Genomic DNA, 23,452 nt, shown 5'->3' with positions numbered 1-23,452 from the left:
TGGGGGCAGAATTACTCCAAAACAAGCTGATAACCCGATAATAGTGCCTTAGAAAGTTATTAAACCTCAAAAAAAAAAAAAAAAAAAAAAAAAAAAAAAAAAAAAAAAAAAAAAAAGGAGCCGCAGAAACAAGTTGCGAAAGCAACAGTGGCATCACTTTTTAAGCTCATATGATGAACTTCAATATCACATTCTAACAACTGGCTGTTTATTTTTATGAATTTGAAATGTTGAAGAACAATGTCAGCAAACATGGGCCCTTCATCGCTGAATCTTATGGCACTGTTTTTTTTTTTTATATATATTGTGGTTCTTTCTTGTAAGACTGTTATACTTTAAATTTGCATAGTGCTCATGTGTATATATTTCTAAATAATTGGACTTGGACTTACCACTGCTCCTTAAAACCTTAAAAAACAACTTTACTTGCTTCGCAAGTCTTTATTGGCATGAGAAACAGCAGCTTCTTTATATGACAAAGGCACAGTCTGTGATTCAAATGTGGTCTCACCAGCAAAATCAAAACAGGAACAAAAAGGACTACTATCTCCCACAAACTGACTTTACTCTTGGAATAACAGTATACTAAACTGAATTTAAGTTGGAAAACACACATGATTCTGAATATAGACTTAAAGCAACATTATGCAACTATTTCACCTTAAAATAGCAACTTCCAAAACATTTTGATGGTACACTGACTGTAATAGGGAGAATGGGGACTCTGTCATTCACACTTGCCCTGAGCCAGCATTCATCTCTGATATTAAGCAAGGAAACTTTTAAAATATCATGAATTATAAACAGAGTTTGGTATGTTTGTTACAGTGACAGCACTTCTGGTTCTGAAAGCCAGGGATCATGAGGAATATACACAGTTTTTCAGTTCAATGAGAGGGACCATGCCATCCAAGCTCCTCAAGCGAATGATAGCCTTTGTTTCCTGTACATGAGCTTCTAGGGATGAGCTGCTTTCAGTACCTGTAACTGCTCTGACTCAGGGCTCAATAGAAGTTGATGCGCCATTGATTTGTATCGTCCAAATATAAAACTGAATAGAGTGACAGTCATTTTACTTAAAAGCTATGTGACTGTCTGGTTCATTGCATTTAATAAAAGATCTGATTTCACACTTGATTAAAGAGAAGCGACAGAGTGTGCCACCCAGAATGCATTTCTCACTGTGGAGATGGTTTGTACTGGTCGCACTTGCTTCCAGTCAGTTTAGGGGCACAGGTCAGAGTGTACTGGAACTGAAAGCCACCTCCCTTAGCAGAGCAAGAGAATGTGTGTGTCCCCTGGGTCAGGTACTTCACACATGAGCCCAGATAGTCATCCCGGCCCCAGTCTTCATCCCAGACTTCAATCTTCAGACCCAAGTGTGTGTCCACCTTTAGAAAACAATTTATAAAAGTTAATCTAAAAATAATATCATATTCAAAACATACTATGTACCACAAAGCCAGTTTGGTCAATCATCACAGTTCCAGTTTTGATAAATGACTTTCAGATTCTCATGTTAGTTTGTAATGGTTCAGGGCCAAAATACATTTCTAATATTTCATTATGAACCATCCAGACCTCTCAGTTCATCTGGGACAGGTCTGTTTACTGTCCTCAGTGTCAAAACTAAACATTGAAAAGCAGCATTCAGTTTTTATACTCCACATAAATTTTGACATCTGCCAAAAGTCTCAATTCTTTTAAATCAGGGCTTAACACTCTTTTTTTGCTACTGCATTTAACTAGCGATTCTTTATTCAAATCTTGCATTGCTTTGTAATATTCTGTCTCCTGTTTTATTTCATTTCAGCTTATTTTTTTCTTTCATTTTATCTCACACCTTAAGGTCCAATTTAAACAATTTATATCATCTTTTTTTTAAATCATCTTGTGTTTCTTTTCTTAATGCCTTTTACATATGTTTATGTAAAGCACTGTGAATTGTTAAGATAATGCTACTTCAAATTTAAGTACTTCATTTCAGAGAACCAAACATAATAATCTCTGACTTAACTCTGTGTCTTTATTTTTGGCATTTACAGATCACACCAGTTCTGTTTTCTGAATATTTTATCTCACAGAATGGTAGAAAAGGTAACTACAGTCTAATGCTTAAAAAAATACTCTAACATATTGATAATTTAGATAAGAATTTTGAGACTGTATCATTTATCGATCTGCACAGTAAATATTAAGTTAGAGGCTGAATGTGAAACTAAAGTGATTCTTTTACTGTCTGAGAAGAAATTTGGAGGCTGATCTGTGAAAATGATAATTAAAAATTTTCTGCAAGGGATAAATAATGTAGTCTGATTCTGATCCTGAGATTAGTACTGACCTCGCCCAGATAATAACGTGCGTCCCAGCGAGGGTAGTTTGATTTGATCACACGGGTCTTGTGATAGATGGAGCCATAACGCAACTTAGCATACCTGTGGAAATGCAAAAACATGAGAAAGCAAATTTATTTATGTTTAATGCAGCATGTTTACGGTGCTTCTCTCTGCATCTTGACTTGTTCTCTACGCACCCCTCAGTCGTGCCCCAGTAATCTCCTTTCAGACCCCAGGCCCGGATGATGGTCACCACCAGTGTTCCCCTCCAGGCCTGTTTAGGACAACAGGTCTTGGAATCCAGGTTAGAGCTGTGGCTGCTACAGGATGGTTGTGTGGTTGTGGTCTTGACGGCGTTCTCTTTTAAGTACTGCTCTGTGGCAGCCTTCATTGCTAACTTTTGGTTTGAGTTTGGCAACAGCTCATACAATGGTCTTAGGGAGTACTGAACAACATCAGGGTGATCTTTGAGGGTTGTCAGCCACTTTTGGTAGCCCTGGGAGTTGTTATGGGTGAGTGCAAACTCCCCATTCCAACCTTTGCCCCCTACCACCTCTGTGTAATGTTCAAGGAGTCTGTGGCTGTATGAAGCAGAGACGACCTGGTTCTGTAGGACTGTGTTGCAGAATTTTAGACCAATGGGCAGGCTGTACATCCCCAGGCCTATACTGACACCCGCGGATAAGCACTTGTGCACCTAATTGACAGGAGGGAGTATTAGATATTGTTTTATGTTCAGAATGTATGAATGTAAATTTACTGCCTTCAGCAGACAAGTGCGCTACACATACCTGAGACGAGGTGAGGCCATTCAGTGTGGACAAACAGGTACGTGCAGATGTGACCCGCCGGTATCGCCCCCCGAGATCAACCTGAAGTTACACACAGTAAAGTATTGTTATGATAAAGAATTCCGATGTCATGTACTTCTGTGAAGTGTGAGAATAAAGGATCTGTGTCTGTGTGTTTGTTTTAACCTGGCGGATGTAATGTGTGCCGTAGGTCCCTATGATCCGCCTGTACTGGGCCTTGGTTGAGGGGCTGTAGTGACTGGGAAGTTTTGCCAAATCCTTACTGAACTCAGAACTGAGGGGTGGTGTGTTTGACACACGGTAACTAAATGGAAAAAGACAACATTATAAATTACATTAGTGTACATTATATTGGTGTGTAATTACTGTATTGACAGTCTGTGGTGATTCAGGCGTCTTCACACCTTACCTGTAATGTCTACACGTGGCCCTGTGGATGTGGAAGGTGTAACGGTCCTGTCTGGTCTTGGCTGTAGCAAAGTTATACACTCTGGAGCGTGTTCCTCCCACCTCCAGGCCAGCAGACACAAACTTTCCCACATTTAGGCCAACCTGATGAAAGAGAAAAAATAAAAGCTCACAAGCTGCTTGATATTAAACCATAATCACCACGATAATGGATTCAAATCAGATTATTTCAACTGAATATACTCATGCTCGTTCTGTTAGCATTAAGGATGTACATTAAGGACAATAGATTTAAAAGCACATTAATAAGCCTTGCAAACTCATGTATCTCATTTAGGCAGCAAGGCCTAATCCAATATCAGCCCCTTTAATCAGAACTTCCAGTCTAAGATATTTATTCACAGCAATTTAGGCCAACCTGATTAAGAAGAGATAAAAAAAAAGCTCACAAGCTGCTGAATATTCAACCATAATCACCATAATATCTTATTTATAAAATCCTTTATTTGCAAATACTTTCATTGTAAAGAGTCATTACTACTGAATTAACAATAAAAAAATAAAATGTAATGATTCCACATTCATTGTACTTGTTTTTACATTAAATACGGGCAGTATTAGTCCATTCACTGTGTGTGCATATACTGTGTGAGATATACACATTTCTTTCAATAATATAGTAAGCGTACATACCATCCAGTCATCACTTTCCTCGTAGGTATAAGCATGAAGCAGTAAGCTGTGGAATAATAATCACATTAAATACCATGAAATTTGTTTAATTTCCTGGTAATATTTAGCTTTTTATTCCAACTGAAAACTTTGTTGCAGTTCACATCAATCAATTATAAATGCTCACGAAAGGGGAATGACGCCTATTTTCCAGGCAGTGCAGTCGGAATTATACAGAAAACTTTTGGACTTGTGATTTAAAATCAGAGCCTAGAGTATAGATAAAAATTAGCTGTGGCTCTCCACTGTTCCCCTACATACTGCCCTCTGAATATGGACCCTGCCACCTCCAAGGCCCAATTAAAGTCCTGAGCAACCTCACATTATGCACTGAAACAATACTTAATTTGTCTTAGTTGGTGGTGATTTGATCAAACACAACTTTATTTAGGGATATCCTCAAGGACAATATAAAGTAAAATGTTAAAAGTCTTGATACAACAAAGAGTCAAACAAAAAAATTGTGTAGTTGTGCAAATAATATTTGTAAATAATCAGATTGCCAAAACCAGTGGAGACAGATGAGGTAATGTAGTAATCCAGCCTTGGATACATCATTGCATTTGTGTCTTAATATTAATTATTTTTCAAAATAATAATCTGAATCTGGAATGTAACTAGTAACTAAAGCTATAAAAATAAATGTTTTGATTGATCATTATTTCAAAGATCAGTTCTTTTTCTTTAAGCAAAAGGTGCATGTTAATAGGTTAGGTACTGGAATATATAAACAAACTAAAATATGAAAAGATGTACAACACTATGAGTATTTAGGATTCAGTATCACAGAATACCTCATGGAGGCGCGTTGGCTGCTGTAGAGGTGATAGTTGCAGCGGGTGAATGCACGCCAGTCTATTGCAGAGACTGGCAGCTGAAAAAATAAAGATGAGAGCACCATGGTTAACATGTTAACAATGTGTGTGTGCCAGATTTGCTGCTGTCTGTGTAAATTTTGCCTGATTTCCTCACTTTCTCCAGCCTGTTGCCGTGAAGAGGGTTTGGCTTGAGAGTGCAGGTGCCATTTGGAGTCAGGTAGGTCTTCACATCCACCACATAGGCTCCTTTTCGTTGCAGGGTGACCACATCAAAACCCTCCCCTACCAGGTTGTAGCCTGGTACAAAAGGTGCAGAATCACATTGGCTGAGGTTCCCAGTCTGACAGGAGAGAACAGGGGAGAGGTGTGACAGGCAAGAGGAGGAGACTCAGGTAGAGGGGGGGCTGAGCTGAAGAGGAAGGCATCCTGGAGTCAAAGACAAAGACAGAGAGAGAAGAAAAATGAAATGAGTGAGTTTCATTTTAACTGTAATGTAATCATTACATAGATAGTTACATTACATTACATAATTATTTGTTATATATTTTGTTTTTGTGATATGATGATATGTGATTAAGGAGACTGTTTATAAAAAAGGTGATAGTCATAATATTTAAGGGTGCAACTAACAATTATTTTGATTATCAGTTAGGCTGTCAATTACTTTTTCAATTAATCCAAACCAGCGAAAAGTGGAAAATTCTGCTGGAGATTAAAATCACAAATTATCTGATGTTTTTGTTTGAAAAATGACTTAAATGATTAAAAAATTATCAAAATATCTGCAATTAATTTTCTGACAATTAGGACTACAGTTACTGAGCTCACTTTTTGTGCTGTTTCAGTTTACGTTTCCCTCTGTGATGCTCTGGATGTCTGCACCAGTCTGTATTTGTGTATCCCTCTACAATTTATTATATATATTTTGACAATTAAAAAAAAAAAGTTCTGTTTCTTCACATGGTCAGTTCACAGTTTAAAAAACAAATTATTTATTAATGAAAAAATGAATAAACTGCGTCAGAAGTCTCAGACAATATTTCAAAAATAACAAATAAAACAGATTTCCATTCAAACTAAACATCCTTTTGTAATTTCAATGAAAACATTAAATATGAATTAATATGCATAATTTATTGAAATCAATATTACCTGTTCAGGCCTCAGTAGAGTTTCTCAGATTCTTCTGCAGAGTGAAACTGCCAAGTGAGCTGGAGCTGAGGAGAGTGTGCCAGCTAATGATGTGGTGACATTGTCAAGTCTGCAGGTAACAGCTTTTATACTGAGCTTAGGAGGTAGGAGGTAGCTCTTGAATTACTGACATGGATACAAAAAATCTCAACAAGGAAGTGGGCTGCAAAAATAAAACCTTCTCATTGTCCTTTGATTTGGTATTGACAAGCTTGAGTGGCAACATTTTTTAAATTGCATTGCAATTTTTAAAGTGCTTTAAACTGTTAAAAATGGTTAAAAATTATAGCTTGTAAATTCAATTTCTGACATGCATTACACTTGCGTTTGGACTTTAAATCTTAAGTTATATATATATATATATATATATATATATATATATATAATATATATATATATATATATATATATATACTTTTTTTTTTTTTGGGGGGGGGGGCTTTTTATGCTTTATTGTGAAGATAGACAGGAAATGTGGGGAGAGAGAGTAGGGGATATGACAAGCAGTAAATGGCCCAGCCAGGCAGGAGTCAGACTCACTGCACTTTTACACCCATGTGATATGTGCCCTAACCACTTGGCTACCGTGACATGTGTGCACACATGTTACACTGATATGCTGAGTGGCTGACAACTTCAGATGTAATTCAACCAGTAAATGTACATTCCAGGGGTTCCTTTGCAGAGTCTCATGACTTACAAGAAATGACATCCTGAAAAAAAGAACAATGATGTGTGTTTGTTGAGGTCAGTGTGGGTGTGGTGGGTGTTTGAATGAAACGAAACACAAAGTAAACGCCACAAAACTATTTCAAATACTTAATCAAAATAAAAAGCAACTTCACAAAAAACAAGACACATTATAATTTTCTCCTAAATTATCAGTTCAGTACTGAGGATAGTAATGCTCTCTTGATATATATTTTATGTGTTTCAGTGCTTTGCTTTGCAGTCATAGGGTGCATTCACATCATCATGGTTGTGTATATGGTGAATTGTGATGACTCTGTGTGCATGTCCATGACCAGCTGAGCTGAGAGGGGGTGCAAAGAAAGTTCAGATGTGTTGAACTTTGACCCCAGCAGACTGTGATGGGTGCAGACAATCACTGTTGACCCCTGCTTGAACAAATGAGAACAAATCTTGTGTTTCTGAATTTTCTAAACTCTGTAGCACCCCCAGGAATTTCAGAGTGGTAAATACTGTGCTGACCAACACAGAACATGCAGCACACCCACAGCCCTTGCTTGTTCATGTGGCTATAGAATTACATGTATGTAAATCCCTGGGGTTTACACAAAGTTTTTTTTTTTGTATTTAAATCTTATCAGTCTTAACAAGAATAAAAAAAAAAACTTCATGAAAACAATTACATGACAAAAAGAAGTGTGAGAAAATTTACATTTGACATTTCAAGACACTGACTGCTTAAGTTAGTGCCAGATTTTCAAAGTGCTAAATGTTTCTAGAAACATTAGAAGCACTGGCATCAATTTGGACCAGACTAGGTGAATTGCCTGTGAAATTTTGTAAAGAAATTCATGGTCCTTAGAGAATAAATTCAAATGATTTTGGCAATTTTTTCCTGTATTACTGCCAGGAGATCAGACTTTTTACTTAACATGTTCCAGAAACAATGTTCGTTTTGACAGAGGCCGACGCTTTTACTTTCATTTTTCCCCCATTCAAACAGGTCTGACACCTTGTTGATCTTCTCCTTTTGTTTCACATACACTTTATGTAAACCTGAGTTATGAGTTGATCATACAATGAGTGAGAACTATGCCTCTTTCATTCCCACGCCGCGCCCAAATCATATGTTCTTGAACTATGCAGCCTGTTTTCACAGTTGGCTCAGGATTTGACTTTCACTTTTTGGACTCTACCATCACTGCCAAATTGACTGACAGGTCTTTTTTATTAATCAATAGATTAAAACTAAATGGTGATACTGTCAATTGATACACAGTGAAACATCATAATCAGTTAAGAAAAAAAACAGATTGTTCTTTTACTTATTAGAATATATCTCTAAGTTATAATTTATAATTATGATAAAAAAACAAGCAATCAATTACAACTGTAAACAGAAAACTTATGGTGTTTGAGTCTTGCTTTACAGCACTAGTGTATATCATACCAACAAATCTGATACTTAAAGAAAAGAAAACCTAAATCCACTTGTGAAGATGGTGGTGCCCAGAAATATGTGCCACTAAAACCGAATTTGAATCATATTATATATATATATATATATATATATATATATATATATATATATATATATATATATATATATATATTTGAATGTGAATCAACTTGAATGAATGAAAAACTGAATCAAAATGACGTAGCTGAACTGAAATTATGTGTTTGGAACTGCTTTATTATAAACTTAATTGCTCCTCACTGAAAATTCAGCTCTGTGTACTTTCACATTCAATTCTCACTGTTTTTTCTTAACACACACACACGCCACGCACACACACACAAAGTCAAGTTTTAATAGCACCTCATTGTGAAAAGGATTAAGTCACAACTCATGAATTTGAACCCCTCAACCTGCACCTGCTGCCACACTAGCCTATTTAAGATGCTGAGCAAAACAATAGCATTAATTATATATCTTACACACATATATGCCAGCTACCAAAAGCTTCTCTATGCTGACAAGTTTCAACACATGGGCATCATACATGTTTTAATTCCATGGAACACACAAAGCAGACAAACAGGTTGGTGTAAATCCAGGGCACACTACGGCAAATGTAATATCTGCTGTATCAGCTCTATTCTGTCTGGGCTCACACATGGGACCTCTGAGGGTGCTAGACACCATTGGACACCCCAAGAGGCCCTGTGTCCATGCCACTATGGGACAGAACTATTTTGGCAGCATGAGGAGGACCTACACAATATTAGGCAGATGGTTTTAATGTTGTGGCTGATCATTGTATAAAGCTTTGGAAAAAGCACTTCCAGTAATTACAAGGAAATAAAGCATGTGTTGACAGTCTTTATTCCCATGAGATGATCACACAAAACAATGATTTGACAGTTTTTTGAAAGTTAACCAGCTACACAATCTACAGTTCAAATGTAAAGTTCCCTACCACCAAATTTAAAATAGGATAGGGAACTTTAAGTACTACTTCCACTAATTATTAGGAGTACACAGCAGCTGATTGATATATATTTTAATAATCTGTTTAAAACAAAACATTTTTTCATGTTAAAGCAAGTGGGTATGTGAATTTGCTTAAAAGTTATATGGTCAAAAAGTAACTGATTGAACCTTTGATAAATGAAAAACCTATCAGCTCCTTAGTCATTTGACTCTTTACTGTACCTATGTGGTTCATGGCACTTCTTCAGATCTGATACCTCACCTGATTAAAGAAAAGTGAGCAGTGTCTCTAAATGGTGGGACCCCAAAACACGTCACTGTGAAGATGGTTTGTAGCGATGACACCTCTCTCCAGTCAGATGAGAGTCACACGTCAGAGTGTACTGGACCTCAAAGCCGCCTCTATAGGCTGAACAGGTGAATCTGTGTGTCCCCTGGGTCGGGTACCTAATGCATGATCCCAGACGGTCGTCCCAGCGCAAGTCCTGGTCCCAGACCTCAACCTTCAAACCTGGGTGAGTGTCCACCTTTATAGAGAAAAATTAATAAAGACAACATTAAGCAAACTACTACCGTTCACATGGTAAGTTGAGGTTTGTCAGTCATCTCGAGTAACAAGAACAGGAGGCTGTGTGTGGCTGATACGACTTGTAAACTGTGTTGAAGACACATTGGTCCACTCCAGGCTTCTCATTTCTAGCCAGCAACCATGCATTTTGTTGGCCGATGTTAGCTGAATTTTATCAGCTAGTGTAAAGGATATTAACATGAGCAGGGAAGAACCAAATATGAAAATTATAACCCACACCCATGAACTTTTTTTGCATAATTTAAGTGAACTGGCTGTTAAGTTTATTCTTTTGAGCTGATGTGTGATGAGAAGATGTACCTTGCCCAGATTATAACGAGCGTTCCACCAGGGGTAGTTTGACCGGATCATATGCGTCCTGCGGTAGATGGAACCGAACCACATCTTAGCATAGCTGTGAATAGGAAAGGAAAAGAAATTAATGACATAATATCGCCTTACTTTCATCTCCATCCTTGACCTCACTCTACTCACCTCTCAGTCTTCCCCACAAGATCTCCTTTCAGATTCCAGGCTCGGATGATAGTCACCACCAGTGTCCCCCTCCACGTCTGTTTAGGACAGCAGTTGGAAGCCAGGTTAGGAATGTGCCACCCACAAGATGGTTCCCTGGGTGAGGTCCTCACAGCGTTGTCTTCCAAGTACTGCTCTATGGCAGCTTTCATCCCTGCCTTCTGTGTCTCATTTGGCACCAGCTCATACATTGGCCGAAGAGAATAAGAAATAATATCAGGGTGTTCCTTGAGGGTTTGCAGCCATTGTCCGTAGCCCAGAGAGTCATTATGGGTGAGTGAAAACTCTCCCAACCAACCCGTGCCCCCCGCCACCTCTGTGTAGTGTTGGTGGAGACCAGTACTGTACCCAGTAGTGACGTCCCGATTCTCTAGGACTTTGTTGCAAGATTGTCGGTTACCTGATAATTTCAACTTCCCCAGGCCCACAGAAACACCCAGTGATAAGCATGAGTGGACCTAAAGGACACAGGGAAAATAAGATTGTTAGTTATTGTTAGTAGATTAAATAGCGCCTTTATGTTGAGAGCAGTGAATGGCACTTTGCAAAGCCTGATATTTAACCACTCACACACACATTCATACCCTGAGGGTGTGAAAACCTGCACATCAAGCAAAGTGATGTGAATCATACACTACTGTCTTTGCAGTGAGTACATCCCTGCACCAAATGAAAGGACATTACCTGTGCATATTCATTCATAAATGTCTCTTATCTTAAAACAGTCAGTCACTAATGCTATTTAACACTCTGTAATGTGAGCCTTTTTCATTTTAGTTTGGTTGCAACTATTGCCTGTTTGTTAAAGAGTATATTGTTTTATTTTTCTTTGCATTTTTTTGTGTTGTTCCTTGTGTTCTGTTTTTTTCTGTTTGTTTTGAGACCCCTTTGAAAAAGATGTGATACATCTAAATGGGTTTATTCTAAAAAAAAATATGATAGAAAGTATATATTACTTTATGGTGTCTGACATGTAACAACATACCAATGATTTACATTTGTTCATTCATGCACAACTGAAAAATGTCCTCTTAGTCTTCCAAGGCAGTGTAACAGCACATGTTTGTGTGAAAATAGAGTGTGTACAGATATAACTGTTGTGTGCCACATGTACCTCACTTGAGGAGAGTCCATTCAGCGTGGACAAACAGGTACGTGCAGCTGTGACTCGCCTGAGTCTCCCCCCAAGATAAACCTGAAACGAAGTACAATGTTGTCGGGACGAATAAGGAAATAATTTACAATAAGGAAATTAAAATAGCGTCTGTGTGTGTGTGTTAACCTGGCGGATGTAGTGTGTGCCATAGGTGTGTATAAGCTCATTGTACTGAGCTCTGGTGGAGGAGTTGTAGAAACTTGGCAGCCTGGTCAAATCCTTACTGAACTCAGAGCTGAGGGGAGGTCTGGTTGACACACGGTACCTAGACATGACAGGACAGAAAAGGACATCTTTTCTGAAATGATCTCAACAAACTGAAAAATCAGACATTGTGCAGTGATTCAGGCGTCTTCACACCCTACCCATAATGGCTACAGGTGACTCTGTGGGTGCTGAAGGTGTAGCGGTCCTCTCTGGTCCTGGCTGTAGCGAAGTTATAAGCACTGGAGCGTGTTCCTCCCACCTCCAGGCCAGCAGACACAAACTTTTCCACATTTAGACCAATCTGATGAAAGAGAAAAAATAAAAGCTCACAAGCTGCTTGATGTTAAACTATAATCACCACGATAATGGATTCAAATCAGATTATTTCAACTGAATATACTCATGCTCGTTCTGTTAGCATTAAGGATGTACATCAAGGACAACAGATTTAAAAGCACATTAATAAGCCTTGAAACTCATGTATCTCATTTAGGCAGCAAGGCCTAATCCAATATCAGCCCCTTTAATCAGAACTTCCAGTCTAAGATATTTATTTGCAGCAATATGTTAATTTCTCCAAAACAAATTCAGAAAAAAAAGCAGCAGTCACCTTGTGTTTTGCTTGTTTTGGTGAATTTTGTTTAGAACTAATCAACAAGCAAAGTTTCTATTAAGGACTACAGTGGCTGTGAGATGCTTCCTACCTTCCAGTCGTTACTGTCCTGAGAGGTGTAGGTGTTAACCAGTGAGCTGGGGACACAATGAACAGGGAAGAATCATCATAAAGCTCTTTGATTTGAAGAGACGTTTTCTGCCATTTTGGGATGAGATGGTCAGGTATTAGCTGTACTTTACAAGATGAATAAAGTGGTTACATTACGTTAGTCAAAACTTCTATTCAGAAGTATTTACTGAGCTGTGTGATATCACAGGGGATTGATTATAATTCTGTGTGATACAATACCTAACGGAGGTGTGTACACTGCTGTAGATATCAGCATTGCAGCGGGTGAATGCTCGCCAGTCCACTGCAGAGACTGGCAGCTGAAAATAAAGATGAGAATGACACAGTTAACATACACATACACATGAAGCTGTTTCAGATGCTGCAGGATTATTGTTTACTTGTTTATTTATTATTACTTTCTGGAGCTGGTCGTCCTGAAGAGGGTTGGAACAGAGAGTACAGGTGCCACTTGGGGTGAGGTAGGTCTTCATGTCGACCACATAGGCTCCTTTTCGCCGCAGGGTGACCACATCAAAACCCTCCCCTACCAGGTTGTGGCCTGGTACAAAGGGAGCGGACTCACACTGGCTATAGTTCCCAAACCGGCAGGAGAGAACAGAGGAGTGATGTGACAAGAAGAGGAGGAGAATCGAGTAGAGAGGGGATGGAGCTGGAAGGGGCTGCATGGCTGGAGTCAAGCAGATGCTGAAACATTTCATACAGAGAGTAGAGAGTGGACATAAGTGATCATCAGTTCAGCTGGAGATGATCTTTGTGAGGACATGCACTCACATAATGCAGTCCCTAGCCCCTTACCCTGCTCTTAACCATCACAATGCCTGGTCCTGACCCTAACTCCAAGTCTTAACTCTCAAATAGCCCTTTAAAATTATGAGGACCGTCCAAAACATACACATGTTCCCAAAATGTCTGATTACCTCTTCAGTGGGGTCTCTCATGTGTTTCTGTGTGTATCTTATGGAGAACAGGAGAGTATGTCAGCCCGGGGTGCAGTGTGGATGTTGAATGTCAAGTCTGCAACAACAACACAAAACAAACAAAGAAACAACAACAAAAACATAAAAAACACAATTTACAGATTCATAGAAATCATACATGTTTAAACTTTTTTCTCTGAAATAATGCCCTCACTTAAGTCTTAGTCCATTAGAACTTAAGTCAAGTTCTAATGGAAACATTTCTCACATCTGTAAATATTTTATGCTGAGCAGATGGTGTTGGTGGTATTCATGATATTAGTCCACGGTGAAGACAGTTGAACTAATGGATGCTGTGTAAAAGTCGCCCTCTGGTGGGGACTGCAGCTGTAACTAGTAATTGATGATGTCTGCTCAGTTCAAGAAAAGAACAGGAGACGGAGAAATGCATCAGCTCAGCAAAGTTGTGAAAGGACAAGGCTGGTGATATTAACAAACCCATGCAAAGGACAAAACAACAATTACTTGATGTGAACAAAAATTTCCCATATTGTCAAAGCCTGATCTTATAGTTTAGGGGAGAGAGAAAGTACTGACTCTTGATTGTAATGTCAGCCTCGCCTTTTAAGACTGCATTGTTGTGCTGCATGCGCCTAATTTCACTTTGATAATATTATCTGGTTGAGGAAGTAGTTATCCACAACAACTGCATGTTAATATTCTACACTTTTTTGTTATCGTGCCTTGTGATAGTACATTTTATGAGCGGTTTCTCTTGCATACTATAAATATTGCCGGGATAAACTATTTGCTTGAAAGCAATGATTTATTACCAGTGGAACAAGCTTCCTTGTTGTGTTGCAGTTTTATTGCTAGTGCAAGTGATACGCCTGTTCCTGGTATGCCACACTTTACAAACTACCTGCATACTGCCCATATTGTTGTTATTGCTGTTATATCATGTTACGAGTTTGAATTGTTTACATACTAGTAATGGCTAAATTACACAGTATTTTGATATATTGATAACATACCACCACAGTGAAGATAACTGCCACAAATGTACCTAGATGTTGTGGTGACATTATGACAATTTGAATATTATTAACCATATATCACTGAGAACTTTAAATTATATTTCCTTTTAAAACCACACAACAGAAGATTATTGTAAACTAGTGTCGTAATATCCTGAACCACAGTGCCAGTTTCCTAAAATGTCATATCAGGAATGACCTTGTTTTATTAACATATATATATTTTGCTACTTTAAGCATTGACTTGCTTTGTGTTCATACAATTTAACATTTATGACCTGAAAGCTTAAAAACCCTGAACTGCATCTCCTGCTGTTGGGAACATGACCAGGTCAGACTGAAGAGTCCAACAACACTGTTAAAGAAAAAAGGACCAAATAATCCGCTAAACCTCTGACTGCAGGGAATTCACATAATCCCAACATAATATACAGAACTACAAACTCAGAAAAATCTCAAGTTTAATCTATGAGTTTCATTTGTCATTTTTTATTGATAAAGTTGCCAGCATCAGTGCCTAAGACATGCTTTCTGTCTACTGTATAGTTCATCTTAGTCTAAGTCTTCAGTCTGACCTATTTGATACCACTGATGACATCTCCCTGTAAAACATTTAAATGTTTTCTACCTGTTCCAAATGCCCAAAAAGTTGATGCTGATGTTCCACCTCCAGTTGTCCAAATCAGAAACGACAGGAGTAAGAGCCCTGGTTCTTTGATCGGAGACGAGCTGAGGATGCAGCTTTTATAAGGAAATTGAACAAGGAGTAGCATCAAAGGAGATAAAGGTGGTAAATAATCAACCTGCAATTGCTTATTATGACTACTATTACTATAGATTTGAGGAAATGACCTTGGACTGAATTACTGGCAATGTAAAAACAACACAGTAGAAAACATGTTTGAAGACTGTGTCAAAAAAGTGCTAAAAAAACAAAAACAAATTGTTACTTTTAAAAATGCATGCACCTTGAAAAAACAGAAAGAGAAGACTGTGTTTTGGTGTGATCTGCATGCAAAACTGCAAATGAACTGAACTCAGATGCTGGCAGTTTTACTGTCTTTGTGTTCTCTAAAATGTCTGCTGTCTTCTATTTGGATCATCACTCATCACTGCCATTTGTAACACATGAAAAGCTGTTTGATTTGCAGCTCATAGATTCTGCAGCTCCACAGATTAACCTGTGTGAGATAATATGAGTAGGAAAACTACAAAGATAAAAAGTAGATGTCCTAATAGAGCTTGTCCAGTATGCTCAGATGAACCTGCTCTCCTTTCCTAATTAAACTGCTGTTTTTGTTCTACCTAAACAAGTTAAACAGAGAAGTGGAAAGCAGTCACTTTCCACCCACTCTCACAAACTCAAAGAATTCTTATTCATACACTCAGAACCTAGAGGCATTTAGAGATTTTAGTTTCTGTTTCACTCCTACTCACTCACACAGTCAAACATACCTACACAGTGTCATTCAGTTTTCAACCTGTCCATCAAGAAGTTTTTCAGGTATATCTTTGTGTTGTGCCCCCTACCTAACAGGAAAACACACCTTAAAAAGAAAGAACACAAAAGACTGTGTGTTTGAGGCTGCAATCCTAAAATAGATGAACGCTGTTTGAACTCCGATAAAGGCAGTCATGCTGTTTTATTCTCAGACCTCTCTGCTGCTATGATTGATCATGGCATATTAATCCAACTATGACATACTGACTGGACAACTACACATGTATTAGCATCCTTTCAGATCAGAGAGGTAACTATTGGTTTCTCTAAATGATGATTAACCTGCAATGTTCAAAAAATGTGGAATATTTTAGCACAGACATGAAAAACTGGCTGAACAGACATAACTGAAAATAAATGTTCATGTATTTGAGTTAATGTGTACAAGAGAGAACATACAGTAAGCTTGCTTTGGAAGAAACAAAATGTGATAGTTTGGTGTTATATGGGTTTATTTTGCTGCAACTTTTAAATTGTAGTTTGTTAAAGCTGAATTAGCCATAGAATTTATCTTACAGGCTCCATATTCTGTTAAAATCTCTTGAAAGCTTAAGATTCACCTAGAAAGAGAAGTGTAATGGCAGCCCTGCACTGCTACAATACGTCCCAACATGGAACCTTGGAGCAAATCATACAGAGACATCTCTCAAACATCCCAGTGGCCAGCTGCCTGGAACAGGTTGATGTCTGTCCTGACCAGACTAGATCAAGTGTGATATCTGCTGCATATTATTATTTGATATTTGCCACCATTGCAGTCAGATGATTTTATTTCACATTTTTATTTTCTCTAAATTCATTGTCAAGAACAGTCAGGGCAATTTCAGATTCTTACAATGAATCTGGATTAGCTGATACATGGCGAGTGTTGATAATGATAAAGAGTTCATTCAGTATATACAGTTTTCTTTTCTAGGCAAGTATGAGTTTGCAAGGGATTAAACACTCAAAAGTTATCCCTAAATATTAAAATAGAGAAATAAATGATATTTCTAAGACTTTCTATGAACAGCTATATCTTTCTTAATTTAAGCCAGACTTAATAGAAAATATGATTCATTTCAAAATGATGAGGTTTCATCTAAAGGTAATACAAGACAGTCTGTGACTAAGTGATTAAACCTGAAATGGATGTAAAAGAAGTCTTAATGGTCAGAAATTAAATGTGTGTCAGTTATACTGTGTGTTACTTTTTCATTGTATTTAAAGCAAGTCATCAACAGATGTGATGTTATATATATATCATATAAGAAAAGTGAGCAGTGGCCCCAAAATGCATTTCTCACTTTGGAGATGGTTTGTAAAGGTGACAGTTGTCTCCAGTCAGATTAGGGTCACAGGTCAGAGTGTACTGGACCTTGAAGCCGCCTGAGTCAGCTGAGCAGGTCAATGTGTTTGAACCCTTGTAAAGGGGCTCCTCACATGATCCCAGAAGGTCGTCATAGTGTGTGTCCTCATCCCAGACCTCGATCTTCAATTTTAAGTTTGTGTCCACCTTTATTAAAAAAAAAAAAAAAAAACACATCTTAATAAAAACATTAAAATGGCTATAAACCTTTCAAATGCTAAGTCAAGATCTGTGGATCGTCATGAGTAACAAGAAGACTTTATCATAGAGGACAAAATGGAGAGTACTATAGCTATCTCCTGTGATAAATCTGAGGGAGATTTGAGAGACATGAAAACTGCTTTAACAATCCTTTTCCTGCAAAACATGCTATTCCTGATTTTACACATTGATGTCTCCTAAATAGATAATTCCACTCATGTGCTTTCAGTTTTGGAAAGGCAATATAAAGGGCACCAAGGCTCTTCAGCATGTCATCAACTCTTATTACTATTATTGTTGCTGCTTTAGGTGTAAATGTTGTTAACGGTGTTGTCAATATCTAGTTTGATTAGAGTGTCCTTGGCAGGAAGACAAGGACTGTCCTCATGTGTGCACAGGATCCTTTATTTCTTTAATGCTGCCTAATTAACTAGAACCCACAATGAAACAGAACTGTGACAGTGGATGCTGTATGATAACTGTAGTTCACAACATAAACATCAAACCTCAGCTGACCATGAGGCTGAATGATGGAGTTAAAGTTTTTTCTTTCGAGTACTTTTGAGTTGATATGTTATGACAAGATTTACTGACCGTGCCCAGATCATAATGAGTACTCCACAGCGGGTTGTTTGAAGTGATCGTGTCAGTCCTGTGGTTGGTGGAACCAATCAACATCTTAACGTAGCTGTAAAGTGGAGAAAACAAATGAAGACAACAAATTAAATGATTAGTGATTGATTAGTAATTGATTAGTGACTGGGAGTGCCGCTGTCAGCACACAGGACGTTACTTTCTTATTAATGAAACAATCATAATCTCATAACTCTTGGCACACCTCTGCCCACAAGTAACATTAAATCCAGTAAACATTAAATTAATTATCAGGAGACTTGAGCTCTCAGATAACTTTGACCAAGGTATCAGACCTTAATTAGCCTGTTAGGGTCATGGTTTGTTCACAATCATTGTTAGGAAAGGCCAGGTTTTGTCAATTCCAAAGCTTTATAAATACCCAGACTCCTCTAACCTTGTCCCAACAATCAGCAGCCATGGGTCCCTCTAAGCAGTTGCCTAGCACTCTGAAAATGAAAATGACTGATACCCACAAAGCAGGGGAAGGCTATAAGAAGATAGCAAAGCGTTTTCAGGTACCGTTTTTCGTAGTTCGAAACGTAATTAAGAAATGGCAGTTAACAGGAGGTCAAGATAAGGTCTGGGAGACCAAAATATCAGAGAGAACTGCTTGTAGAAAAGCAAGTCAGAACCCCCGTTTGACTGCAAAAGATCTCCAGGAAGATCTTGCAGACTCTGGAGTTGTGGTACACTGTTCAACTGTTCAGCAACACCTGCACAAATATGGCCTTCATGGAAGAGTCCTCGGAAGAAAACCTGTCCTGTGTCCTCACTGCAAAATTCAGATGCTGAATTTTGTGATGAGGACGTGCCCAAACTTTTGCATGGCACTGTATCCTGCTGGAAAGTCAATCAAATGATTACAAAGACACAAAAAATTAACAAACATAGATGTAAATGACCAAAAATCTTCATCCCTGACCTCGGTCTACTCACCTGTCAGTTGTGCTCCAGTCATCTCCATACAGGTCCCAGGCTTGGATGTGAGTCACCACTAATGTCCCTTTCTTGGGCTCTTTAGGGCAGCAGTTGGGAGCCAGGTTAGGACTGCTTGACCCACAAACTTGTTCTGACGGTGAGGTCTTCACAGTGTTTTCCTTTAAGTACTGCTCTATGGCTGTCTTCATCCCAATCCTCTGTATGCCATTTGGCACCAGCTCATACACTGGCCTAAGGTAATACTCAACAATATCAGGCTGATCCTTGAGCGTCTCCAGCCAAGTGTTGTAGCTGTGGGAGGCATCACGAGTGAGTGAAAACTCTCCCATCCATCCAGTGCCTCCTGTCACCTCTGTGTGGTGTCGGTGGAGTCCGAAGTCATACAAGGTTTTGACATCCTTGTTTTGTAGGACATTGCTGCACGACCCATCATTGGGTGATTCACGCTTCCCAAGGCTGACAGAGAGACCCTCTGACAAGCAGTTGGTTACCTAGAAGACAGGAGGGGGGTATTTATAGTTAGTTGACAGTAGACTGTATTTAAAATGTGCCTTTATGCTAAGAGCAGTGAACAGCAGTATGCAAAACCTCATATTCAACCAGTCTCTCAATACATCTTAAGACCTATAAGGGATTGTGGACCAGTATACTAGACAGCGCTCTTTAACACCATCATTAAAACACCAAATTTGCCACTGACATTACATCAACTTGAATTAAGTCAAACAGTCCTGCAGGTCAGATTAGATTTTGAATCTAAATGTAGAGCATGTAGTGCAGCACCACTAGTTGTCTGCCTAAACTAGCTTTGTTCATTAAGAGACAAAATACAGGATAATTCAAATTTAACTATTTTTAAATAGTTTATGGGGGTTGGCAGTATAACAGCAGATGTGTTTGTGTCCTACATGTACCTTAAGCGAATTGAGTTCATTCAGTGTGGCCAAACAAGTTCGTACAGCTGTGATTCGCCTGAACCTCCCCCCAAGATGAACCTGGAAAAAAGGTTTTTTTTTCTCTGTGAGATAAGGAAATTAACATGATGTGTGTGTGTGTGTGTGTGTGTGTGTGTGTGTGTGTGTGTGTGTGTGTGTGTGTGTGTGTGTGTGTGTGTGTGTACTACAGAAAAGTATTTTCCCAACAGAGTGAGGACATTTTTGTCACAGCCATGCCCCCTGGCCTCAAACTTCTCCAGCTCCTCGTGTGGCTTGCCTCCTGGCTCACCTGGCTCTGTTGTATAATTTGTCAAGAGGTATACAAAGAGAGAAGTGCCTTTAAAAGTAAGAGTACAGCAATGAGCTGATTTTAAAGGAGTATTATGTGGAAATGGTATTATCAGTATTTACTGTTCAAAGAGAGCATGTGATATATGTGTGTTAAAAGCCACTATGTGTGAGTAGATGTTAGCGTTCACTGCATGCTTACTTTGTGTGAAAAAGACATACAATTTAAAAAATAGAAACAAGGAAGAGTTAAGAAATAATGTTGTGAAAACAAAAGGAACTTCGTTTTTAAAAAATACAGTCAGAACAGGCCAGAACAAAATGGTGTAGAGCAGAGAGAGAATAGGCCAAATGAGGACGTGGCCTGTCCTGGAATGACCCTGTAAACTGAGGGGCAGCTAGAAGAAAAGTGCGGGGGTTTTCCACAGGACAGTGGCCTTGAAGAGAAGACAAGAGTGGATTTATAGAGGAGCCCAGGTGCTTCTCAAAAGACAGTGACCATGGGGATAAGATGAGAGTGTAACTTTTTTTTTGGGAAGCCCCAAGATAGACACCTAAACAAACCAATGTATTAATGGTGTAAATTGGACAGACCAGTAAAATGACCTGAGAGGCGTGGAAAGTCACTGCCAAAACTGTATAAAAAGAGGGACAAAGCCAGTACAGTTTTGGGGCTCTTCTGGTCAATCATGTATGCCCTGTGAACGGTTCCCGGGTTTCTTTGTCGACAAATTAACTCTGCTGCCTTGGACACTGCCGTCTCCTGATCATTTTTGGACATCTGAATCAGGCTGAAGAATTCTGATCGTAGCCCAGTGGTTTGGGACTTTAAACCCAAATCCACATCAGCTCCTATCATCATCCTGCACACCTGAGTCTCACTGACCATCCCCAGCTCTACAAGAACCCCTGCTCCTCACCCGTTGAAGTTCAGTTTGTTCCACCATTTCTAGTGGTAACTCTCCAGGCAGCTCAGTTCCCTGTTGTCTAGTTCCCTGTCTGGCGCTTACACTTACTCCTGCTGGGAGGCCTGTTCATATCTCATAGCAGTCTCCACCACTCATCTCCCTCCTCGCCATTTCTGCTGCCTCAACTCCCCCATGGATTCCCTTCCATGGACCCAAGCCCCTCTCTCCCCTCTGCAGTTATCATTGTACTCTCTATTGCCATTAAACACTCCGTTTTGAACGCTAACCTGGTGTCTTGTGCCAATGAGTGTCCTCAGAAAGAGAGAAGTACAAGTTTGTGTATGTGTGTGTGTGTGTGTGTGTGTGTGTGTGTGTGTGTATCTGTGTTAACCTGGCGGATGTAGTGTGTGCCGTAGGTATGTATAAGCTGATTGTATTCAGCCTTGGTAAAGGCACTGTAGTAACTTGGCAGATTTGCCAAATCCTCTCTGAACTCAGGGCTGAGGGGAGGTCTGGTTGCCACACGGAACCTAGGCATTATGAGACAAAAAAGAAGACAAACTTATCAGAAATTATCTTAACAAACTTAGCTGAAAAATCTGACATTCTGTAGTGATGCAGGCATCTTCACTTCCTACCTGTAACGGCTACAGGTGGCGCTGTGAGTGATGAAGGTGTAGTGGTCCGGTCTGGTCCTATCTGTAGCAAATTTATACACAAAGGAACGTGTTCCTCCCACATCCAGGCCGGCAGATGCAAACTGACTTAAATTTAGGCTAGCCTGATGAAATAAGAGAGGCTGATGAGATAAAAACAAGCTCACAAGCTGCTTAATATTCAATCATAATCACCATGATATGTTATTTATAAAATCATATTGCTATTAATTAGCCATAATGTGAATTAATATGCAGATGTATTTAGAACATCTAAAAGCCAATCATAACAGTCAGGAGCACTCTAGCAGTAAAAAAGTCTATCTAGCTTCTACACACTACTACACTAAAACTACTACTACTAATAATAATATGATAGTTCTTAGTCAGTAGTTGTGAGATGCTTCCTACCTTCCACTCACGAATGTGCTGGGAGGTGTAGGTGTTCATCAGTGAGCTGTGGACACAATTTACAGGAAAGATTCACAATATAAGGATATTTTGCAGTTTTACCCACAGACTGTGGTAAATTTTCTATCTTCCTATATTCCTACTTTTCACTTAGGAATTGTTAGATTCTCCTCTGTCAATAATATGATAAATGAAGACAATTTTGGCATGACATATACAAATTTAAATCATGTGGTCTTGCATGGCCAAGAAATACACAACACCATTTACATTTCACTTTGATAGTGACACTGACTGGATGAGAAAATTTATGTCCAAGTCAGTACACAACACACAAGTGTTTACTGTCCTAAAGGCATTTCAAGACATATCTCAAATATGAAAATGGTTTTTCTGTGATTATAATGCTGTATAATATAATAATAATATATACCTAACAGTGGTGTCAAAATTGCTGTAGAGATCAGCACTGCATTGGATGAATGGATGCCAGTCAATTGCAGAGACTGGCAGCTGAAATTGAAAGTGAGAACAGCACAGTTAACATGCACACATTATGTGAAGCTGTTTAAGATGCTGTACAATAAAAGTCTATGGATGTGAATATAGGATTTAAGTTACTTTCTGCAGCCTGTTGCCTTGAAGAGGGTTGGAACAGAGAGTACAGGTGCCATTTGGCATCAGGTAGGTCTTCACGTCGACCACATAGGCTCCTTTTCGCTGCAGGGTGACCATATCAAAACCCTCCCCTACCAGGTTGTGGCCTGGTACAAAAGGTGCAGAATCACATTGGCTGCGGTTCCCAGTCTGACAGGAGAGAACAGGGGAGAGGTGTGACAGGAAGAGGAGGAGACTCAGGTAGAGAGGGGGCTGAGCTGAAAGGGGCCGCATGGCTGGAGTCAAAGATGCTGAAATATTTCAGAGAAAGACAAAGAGAATAGGAACAGAAATCAGTGAGTATAATTTCAGCTGTATGTGATTATTACTGAAGATAACAATAACTGTAAATGTTTGTTGTTCTATCACCACATTGCTGGA

General features: G+C 38.9%; 3 protein-coding genes across 3 annotated transcripts; all 3 read right to left on the bottom strand.

Moving 5' to 3' along the window:
* Positions 1–186: 186 nt before the first annotated feature.
* On the bottom strand, positions 187–9,659 carry LOC108899361 (perforin-1). Its single transcript, XM_051070262.1, has 10 exons — positions 9,647–9,659; positions 5,261–5,493; positions 5,083–5,162; positions 4,250–4,295; positions 3,558–3,700; positions 3,314–3,452; positions 3,128–3,208; positions 2,534–3,033; positions 2,342–2,435; positions 187–1,391 (listed from the first exon to the last, which is right to left on the bottom strand). The coding sequence occupies exons 1-10, from the start codon at positions 9,657–9,659 to the stop codon at positions 1,179–1,181; spliced, it is 1,542 nt and encodes a 513-aa protein (XP_050926219.1). The 3' UTR covers positions 187–1,178.
* Positions 8,782–15,546, bottom strand: LOC127142453 (perforin-1). The gene is made up of 11 exons (XM_051070515.1): positions 15,220–15,546; positions 13,555–13,651; positions 13,033–13,321; positions 12,854–12,933; positions 12,594–12,639; positions 12,048–12,190; positions 11,809–11,947; positions 11,641–11,721; positions 10,488–10,984; positions 10,314–10,407; positions 8,782–9,951 (listed from the first exon to the last, which is right to left on the bottom strand). The coding sequence occupies exons 3-11, from the start codon at positions 13,300–13,302 to the stop codon at positions 9,739–9,741; spliced, it is 1,563 nt and encodes a 520-aa protein (XP_050926472.1). The 5' UTR covers positions 13,303–13,321; positions 13,555–13,651; positions 15,220–15,546; the 3' UTR covers positions 8,782–9,738.
* Positions 15,547–18,972: 3,426 nt separating this feature from the next.
* LOC108899362 (perforin-1-like) lies at positions 18,973–23,149 on the bottom strand. Its single transcript, XM_051070261.1, has 8 exons — positions 23,036–23,149; positions 22,848–22,927; positions 22,415–22,460; positions 21,986–22,128; positions 21,739–21,877; positions 20,131–20,211; positions 19,214–19,707; positions 18,973–19,114 (listed from the first exon to the last, which is right to left on the bottom strand). Exons 1-8 carry the CDS (start codon positions 23,147–23,149, stop codon positions 18,973–18,975), a joined length of 1,239 nt encoding a protein of 412 aa, XP_050926218.1.
* Between the last annotated feature and the right edge of the window lie 303 nt (positions 23,150–23,452).

This window comes from Lates calcarifer, linkage group LG5 (assembly GCF_001640805.2).
Source record: "Lates calcarifer isolate ASB-BC8 linkage group LG5, TLL_Latcal_v3, whole genome shotgun sequence".
Taxonomy (NCBI): Eukaryota; Metazoa; Chordata; class Actinopteri; family Centropomidae; genus Lates; species Lates calcarifer.
The sequence above is the reverse complement of the archived record's forward strand: the minus strand, read 5'-3'. Positions and strand labels throughout refer to the sequence as shown.

Bases quoted from the DNA above. Each gene is read 5' to 3' on its own strand.
- LOC108899361 (XM_051070262.1), bottom strand. The intron at 3,701-4,249 runs GTATGTACGCTT...CTCTTTCATCAG, and splicing joins AGGAAAGTGATGACTGGATG to GTTGGCCTAAATGTGGGAAA. The intron at 2,436-2,533 runs GTGCGTAGAGAA...GCATTTCCACAG, and splicing joins TACTGGGGCACGACTGAGGG to GTATGCTAAGTTGCGTTATG.
- LOC127142453 (XM_051070515.1), bottom strand. From the start codon at position 13,302: ATGCAGCCCCTTCCAGCTCCATCCCCTCTCTACTCGATTCTCCTCCTC. The intron at 11,722-11,808 runs GTTAACACACAC...ACTTCGTTTCAG, and splicing joins GCACACACTACATCCGCCAG to GTTTATCTTGGGGGGAGACT. The intron at 9,952-10,313 runs GTACATCTTCTC...TTCTCTATAAAG, and splicing joins CTCGTTATAATCTGGGCAAG to GTGGACACTCACCCAGGTTT.
- LOC108899362 (XM_051070261.1), bottom strand. From the start codon at position 23,149: ATGGTCACCCTGCAGCGAAAAGGAGCCTATGTGGTCGACGTGAAGACC. The intron at 22,461-22,847 runs GTATATATTATT...TTGTGTCCACAG, and splicing joins AATTTTGACACCACTGTTAG to CTCACTGATGAACACCTACA. The intron at 20,212-21,738 runs GTTAACACAGAT...CCTTTTTTCCAG, and splicing joins GCACACACTACATCCGCCAG to GTTCATCTTGGGGGGAGGTT.